The sequence below is a fragment of the Chrysochloris asiatica genome, unplaced genomic scaffold, assembly GCF_000296735.1.
Source record: "Chrysochloris asiatica unplaced genomic scaffold, ChrAsi1.0 scaffold00226, whole genome shotgun sequence".
Classification (NCBI taxonomy): Eukaryota; Metazoa; Chordata; class Mammalia; order Afrosoricida; family Chrysochloridae; genus Chrysochloris; species Chrysochloris asiatica.
Genome location: NW_006408744.1, coordinates 1,438,294 through 1,446,036, shown reverse-complemented (window position 1 = coordinate 1,446,036; position 7,743 = coordinate 1,438,294). Strand labels below are relative to the sequence as shown.

General features: G+C 38.2%; 1 protein-coding gene across 2 annotated transcripts in view; it reads left to right on the top strand.

Annotated features, from left to right (window-relative positions):
* Positions 1-7,743, top strand: part of SEC61A2 (Sec61 alpha 2 subunit (S. cerevisiae)) — a 52,099-nt gene that overhangs the window by 29,403 nt on the left and 14,953 nt on the right. For both annotated transcript variants that reach the window (XM_006873164.1, XM_006873165.1), the window contains 2 exons: positions 5,632-5,763; positions 6,435-6,544. In XM_006873164.1, coding sequence (XP_006873226.1) covers positions 5,632-5,763; positions 6,435-6,544 — 242 coding nt within the window. The remainder of the gene's footprint in view (positions 1-5,631; positions 5,764-6,434; positions 6,545-7,743) is intronic.

Genomic DNA, 7,743 nt, shown 5'->3' with positions numbered 1-7,743 from the left:
CATTTATTGTCCTCTACTTTTTTGATCTTTGCTGTTATTGCTGGTGTGAGATGATATCTCATTGTTGTTTTGATTTGCATCTCTCTAATGACTGGCAATCGTGACTATTTCTTCATATGTTTGTTGGCTGTCTGGATCTCCTTGGTGAAGTGTCAGTTCATGTCCTGTGCCAATCTCTGGTTGTTGTCTGTTCTTGTTCGTTCTCAGTACACAGAACTCCCTTTAGATTGTTTTGTAGCGCAGGCTTGGTTTGACAAAATCCCTTTAGCTTCTGTTTAGTCTGGGATGTTATGATACCATCATATTTGATTGATAGGTTTGCTGGATAGAGCATTCTTGGTTGGCAGTTCTTTTCTTTCAGGGTTTAATATATGTCTCCCCATTGCCGTCTTGCTTCCATGGTTTCTGCTGAGCGATCCGAGCTTATTCTGAATTGCTTGCCATTATATGTAACACTTTTGTTTTCCCTAGCTGCTTTTAGGAGTGTCTCCTTATCTTTGATTTTGGAGAGCTTGATTATGTTACATCTCGGAGATTTTATTTTGCAGTGTGCCCTTCCTCGGGTTCATTGAGCTTCTTGAATGTTTATCTCTTCACTTTTCAGAATGTTTGAGAAATTTTCTTCTAGCAGTTCTTCAACTTTTCCTCTGTGGACTTGTGTGTTTCTTCTTGTTCTTAGAATGCCGATAATTCTTAAGTTATTCCTCTTCATGTTGTCCAACATGTATCTTAGACCTTCTTCAGATTTTTTTTATCCTTTTTCCTGTTTCTCTTATATCTTAGTGGTATTGTGACATTTGTCATCCAGCTCACTGGTTCTGCCTTCCATTTCTTCTATTCTCCTCCTTTGTCCTTTCAGAGTTTTGTGTATTTCTGGTATTCTTTTAATGATTGTTTGGCCCTCTTTCTGCAGGTTTTGAATTATTTCCTATGCTGCGTCTATCTTATTTGATTGCTCCTGTAGCGCTTTCCTGACTTCTTCCTTATTTTTCTCAACTCCATTGTAAAGTGTTTTGAAACATTTTGTAATCAGTGTTCTGAATTCCTTCTCAGGCATATCCAAGGCCTGCCCTCCTTCCAGAATGGAGTCCAGGTCTACCTTTACGTCATTTGTTTCAGACATTTTATCTTGTTTCTGGACATGCGCTGATATTGTTATCTGCTTTTGGACATATTTAGTATTTATCTGTGGCCTTAATACTTAATTGATAATGTGTTTTGGTATTTTTTATGCTCTCTGATTACTTCCAGGTAGTTGTGATCAGGATGTGGGCTTCCCTTTCACTCTTCTTATTGCTTAACTCAGAGTAACTTTCACAGGTGTTGTCTGCCTCGCTGGTATATGGCAGTTGGTATTTGTTCTTGCCTGGGTTTTGATGTTTTAATAGCATGTGACTTTGGTTGACTGTATGGCAGCAGTTGCTGACTCTTTTTGGGTAATATAGGGAGAGAAAGAGTCCCCCAAAGGTAGAAGGGGTAGCATAAAATAGCAAAACAGCACCAGTAAAAAACAAACAAAGAAAGAAAACAAAACACAAAATAACCCCAAAATACAACAAGAAAGCAAAACTAGACTGAATACTGCAGCCTATAATCACAGAAAGGGACAGGAGGGAAGGGAAAAAATAATCTATAGCCCAATATGATTTTAATGTCCTCTCTTCAGTTTCTTGCCTTCAGAACTGCCTGAGAGATTTTAAGATACCACTGTTGGTTGTTAGGCTATACCTCAGGCTTTAATTTAGTTTTTGGCCTGTTTCTTTTTCCCTCTCTGCAGCCCTGTCCTCTCCTTTCCTGTATTTAAAAAAAAAAAAATTCAGGCCTGCTCTTGGGCTGAATATCTGTGCGCATGCATGGCAGAAGAACCCACCAGTGGTGATGGTGGGGGGTATCCACTCGCTCATGGTCCACCTCTAGTCACCAGAATGGAGGTGCACAAACAGTGGGGGGCCAAAGACCAGATAACAAAAAAAAAAGAAAGAAAGAAAAAAAAAAAAAAAAGAAAATCAGAACAAAGCAAATCCAACAAAGTGTATTGTCCACCTTTGCTCCAAGGTTCCCACGGTGTTTTTCCGTGGTGTTTCTGCTCCCCTGCTTGGTCTTGCCTTTTGGTCTCGCTCAAGATGTCGGCTCCGGGTTTCAGAGCCTGGCAAATTCAAAAGTACGTGATTTCTTACTTCAGCTTCTAATTCCACTAGCTATAAGCCTTCAAGCTTTTAAAATACTCCTAGCTGTGTGGTTCTGAGTTTTGGAGCTCTGCCCTGGATCTGCTTTGCCTGTAATTCTGTGGTATGGCTCACTGACTGACTGTGAACTTCACTACACCTGCATCCTAGTGGCCATCAAGCCCCCACCCCGACTACACTCTTAAACTAAACTCCCTATTGAAAGTTTGTAAGCCAGTCACTTTGAGCATTTATCACCACCTCATTTTAGGTAGCCAGTGTCTAAGTTGCTCATCCCAATCTACCATATATACAAAGGGAATATCATTGATCCTTGATATAATGACTCCTTCCCTCTCTGTTGATATTTAAAGTATAGGTCAAGTTCATCAAATTGTGGCAATTTACCCGAGTTGTCTTTATGAAAAAAAATTTTTTTTTAATATCTTCCTGTAGTCGAGTTCTGATTATCAATCCATCAAGGCTAGGTCAAATGGGTACTTTGGGTGTTCTTGTGCATCTCACCTCAGCTCATATCAGCTGGGATGCTTCACTCTCAGCTCTAGCCCTCTGTGGCTATATCCTTGCCCATGGGCTCAAGTGTTTCTAGTTCTCACCACACTTTGGGCCAATCAGCCCTTCCTGTTCTCTTGCTCATCTCCAGCTCAACGCAAGTCTTTGGAACGTGATTGAACTCAGCCCATTTCTTCATTGCTGCCTTTCCCCCCTCTTCCACTCACCAGTAGACCAATCTGGTCGCCAGCAAGCTTACATCCCTGTTTGTGTGTTCCCTTTGAGTTTCAGTCTTAGAGGGGAGTTTGTGAGGAAGGAATGTGATTGCTTGCCTTGATGGCTTCCAGCAAACCACTTGCTTATTCTTATAGTAGCCAGTCATACTGCCATTCTTGTTTTGAGTTTTTCCTGATGGTCTTTCTTTGAAGATGTATCTTCTGTTGCGCTAGCTGTTTCGCTGGTCTGCTTTTCTTTTCTGGTGGGAGTGGCTCACCTCATTAGGTTCTGGATGGTATTCAGGATTCCATCTAAGGTCCTATACATTGCAAAGGCTCCGCAAGAGGCCTATTGCACTGGGCAAGTTCTAGAATCCCTTTTAGGTATTCCAGTCAGTTATAGGCTGATGACGGGTTTGTAATATTTCTGTAATCACATTTCCCAACATTCCTTCCTATCCCATTGTTGTTGTTAAGTGCCGTTGAGTCGATTTCGACCCATAGCGACCCTGTACAGGGTTTCCGAGGGTGTAAATCTTTACAGGAGTAGAAAGCCTGATCTTTCTCCCGCGGAGCAGCTGGTAGTTTCGAACCGCTGATCTTAAGGTTCGCAGCCCGATTCGTAACCACTATGCTACCAGAGCTCCTTTCCTATCCCATACAAGTGTCTATTTTACAATAGTAGGCAAGGGAAACCAATATTCATAAGACAGTCAAGCATATTAGTACTATTTCCCTCTTCAGGGTATGCCTCTATCCCTGTATTACAGAGCCCTGTTCTAAGGTTGAGCAGCATCACTGTCATTGAAGTTTGAGTATTTTTCTTTTAATAATTTATGCTGTCCTTTGACATAGGGAGGTTGCGTGGTGGTGGTGGTGGTGGTTATGTGCTGTGGAGTTGGTTCCGACTCATAGTGACCTTGTATAGGATTTCCAAGGTTATAAATCCTTACGAGAGCAGAAAGCCTCATCTTTCTCCCATGGAACAGCTTGAATAGTTTGAAACTGCTGTCCTTGAGTTCAGCAGCCTGATTTGTAATCACCACACTATCAGAGCTCCTTAGGGAAGTGGCATCTATTCCTATCTTCCCTCTTTTTCTTTGTGTTTTCTAGGTTTCTGTCATAGTTAGAAAGGCTGACTCTCCCCTCCACTCTCACATGCACACACACACAAGAATATAATCAAGAGTCACCATGTTTGCTTCTAGTACTTCTATTAGTTAATCTTTTATATTTAATTTTTTTATATATCTTGAATTTATGAGATACAAGGTTATGAGGTAAGAAATCTAAGTTTATTTTGTTATAAATAAATGGCCAGTCATTTGCCAAAGTCCATTTATCCTTTTTTTAATCTACTGATTTGAAGTGCTGTCAAATTTTCATTAAAGCTTGGTTGGATCAGTTTCCATACTGTATCTATAGTTTCTGGGGAAAATGGAATAAAAAGATAATGGAATTTTTCTATGAACTTTTGAAACCCCCTCATATTTGATGGTTACAAATTTTGATGATTTGAATATTTGAGAAGTCTGTCTTTCTACCAATTGTGTAGGAAATTATTTCATTTGTTAGTATTAAAGTAAGTAATAGTATTGCATATCTGTGACAACATCAAGGGTCCACTTAGTGCAATATTTTCTCATATTAAGGACCCCTCTCCTCTTTAATGGACTCAAGCGTTTCAACAATAGTTAGGTTGTCCCAGGATTGGCAGTGTTCCGTTCTGCTGTGCATAAGGTTGCTATGAGTCAGTACCGACTCGATGGCACCTAACAACAACAACAGCTTTAGTATTTATAAAAGGCAGCATTTTAGGGTGTACTGTGACAGGATGTACAAAGAAAATTGCAGTCTTGACCGTGAAGAATTATTTAGTTCTACACGTTACTTTATATGTTCAGCAAATTTAGGTTTCTTGCTATGGTGCTGAGGATTACTGGCTCTGGACTGCAACATCAGTTTGAACCAAGGTTGGTGGTTCAAGCTTGCCAGCCGCTCCTTGAAACCCCTATATAGGGTCACTATGGATTGGAACCAACTCAACAGTACTTAACAACAACGTTGTTCATTGTAAATATAGTGTATATTTTCTGTAAAGAAAAAATTTAAAGAGAAGCAAAAGAAGAAAATGGAAATCACTCACTCACTATCTTATTGGGTAAAAATTAATAATTAACATTTTGCCAACCAGAGAAAATAATGAAGACTATTTCCACCTTGATATAAAATGAGAATAAAATGAAATTATACATACTGCTTTCAAATTTTTTTGCTATCCATCACCATGGACATTTTTCATGTCATTAAATATATTGTTTTAGATGACTTATGTAATGTTTAAGTTTTGTATTACAAATATTTTTCAGTTTAAAAATTGACTTGGTATGTTAATTTTGTGATTAGTATGTAAATTTTCATGTTGCATTAAAACAGTTTAGTGTAATTTTTAAGAATTACCATTTGGTCAGAAATCTTGATTTCTTTCAGTGGTTTTCTTTAATATTTTAAGTTCAAGATTTATAGAAATTTACATTTTTATAGTATTTATACTTGTTATTTATCACTGTTGGAAAGGAATGAAAATTTGCTTGTTAAAATTTGAGCGTATACTACAATAGAATTCAGGCTAAAAAGATGTTTCTAAAATTATTATGTATAACAGTAATTGTATGTAGTAAAGATTATCATGTATAGTAAAGCTTCTTTATTCTTACTTCTTTCCTGTTTCTTTCTAGGAACTTTAATGGAATTGGGTATCTCCCCGATTGTAACCTCTGGTTTGATTATGCAGTTGCTAGCTGGAGCCAAAATCATTGAAGTTGGAGATACCCCCAAAGACAGAGCTCTATTCAATGGAGCCCAGAAATGTGAGCATTAAATTGTGCACAACAGCCCTTTCCCATAAAGATTGACACTCTGGGAAATCCTCTCCAGGGTTGCTGTGAGTCAGAGTCCTCTTGATGACTTCACCACCACCACCACCATGTGTATCATTCACTGACACTGCTTATATTCGTTGAGCTAGGCAACCATTCTCATCTTCCTTTTTGGAGCTTTTCCTCTAGCACTAACAAAAATTCACTGGCCCCTAAGTTTCCTGTCTAATCTTTTGAATTGCTGTTGTCAATTTGGAGTAATTACTGGACCACTAACCACAAAGTTGGCAGTTGAAACCTACCAGCCACTCCTTGTAAACCCTGTACACAGTTGCTACCAATTGAAACTGACTCAATGGCTCTTAACAACAACAGATAGATACTAGAGCCCTGGTGATGTAGTGGATTGAGTGTTGGGCTGCACACTACAAGGTCAACAGTTCAAATCCATAGTCACTGTGCAGAATAAAGATGATGCTTTCTTCTCTAAGATTTACAGTATTGGAAACCTTATACATGGTTGCTATGAGTTGAAACTAATTCGATAGCACAATAACATAGCTTAACACAGATATTGCTCAAGGATAAAGATGATTTTCTCTAGTCCTTTGTGTCTTTGGTTGTAATCAGGTACTCCTTCCCTCCCTCCCCTATTTTCTCAGTATTTGGTATGATTATTACCATTGGGCAAGCCATCGTGTATGTCATGACGGGCATGTATGGAGATCCTGCTGAAATGGGTGCTGGAATCTGTCTCCTTATCATTATTCAGGTAAGAAATGCTGGTTTTTCATATGCCAGTAACAAAAACAATTTGATCCTTTTAATTTTTCCTTTTCTAACAACTCTAGGTGATCGATATATTCATTTTCTTACTTTTGAATTCTATTTGATTATAATTTTTTGACTGTGAAAGTGACAAATTACAGTGATATGAATAAATATGAATTGATTGAGTAGGCCATAAAGCTGTATAAAAAATCGTGGATATTTTATTGATTCTAAGATGCTCATTTTTCACATTTGGATGTCTCTGAAATGAGAATGTTTTATACAGTCGGTACTGCCTTACTATCGCTGTCAGTCAGGTGGCTGTCATGGCACAGTTGTCCTCTGTGCATGCGTGTCAGCTTGGTCATAGTTGTTCATGTTGTCTTTGCGTCAGTTGAACTGTGTTCATTGCTGGTACAGCATGTGTTGAGTTCAGTTTCTGCCTATCATGTCTTCAAAAAAATTTGCTGGGATTTGGTACTGAAATGATGCATTGTTTTATATACAGAAAGTCCCAGATGCAAACCCAGCAAGCTAGATAATGAATATCTGTCTACATTAGCCCTTTTCATACGTTTGTTTGTAGTTGTTAAGTGCTGTGGAGTCAGTTCCAGCTCATAGCGACCCTGTATAGGGTGTCCAAGGCTATAATCTTTGCAGTAGCAGAAAGCCTCATCTTCTCCTGTGGGGTGGGTGCTGGCCTTAAGCCATTGATCTTGTGGTTCTCAGCTTAATTGAAAAAAATCTAAGTAAAAAGGATTGTGTCAGTTTTTTCTTTTTTTAATTTAACTTTTATGTTGCTGCTGTTAAGTGCTGTTGAGTTGGTTCTGACCCATGGTGACCCATATAGATTTCTGAGGAGCACCTGGTAGGTTTGAACTGCCAACCTTGAGGTTAGCAGTCCAGCATTTATCCTACCATGTCACACCAGGACTACTTTTACTTGTATACAATAAATACTTTTTATTTTTATAGCAAGAAATAAACAGTATTTTAAAGTTAATGAACTACCAAATATACATAAGCACATTTGAAATTTGAAAATGGGTGCTTTGGAATGGCATTTTTCAGGGCCAAAATAATTATCACTGAAATAAGTCTCTTGAAATAAGTAAAATTTAGAAAATATTACTTAAGAATTATTTATAGAAATTACCCAAGAATGGATAGTGCTATATAATAATTATTTATTGGATTTTT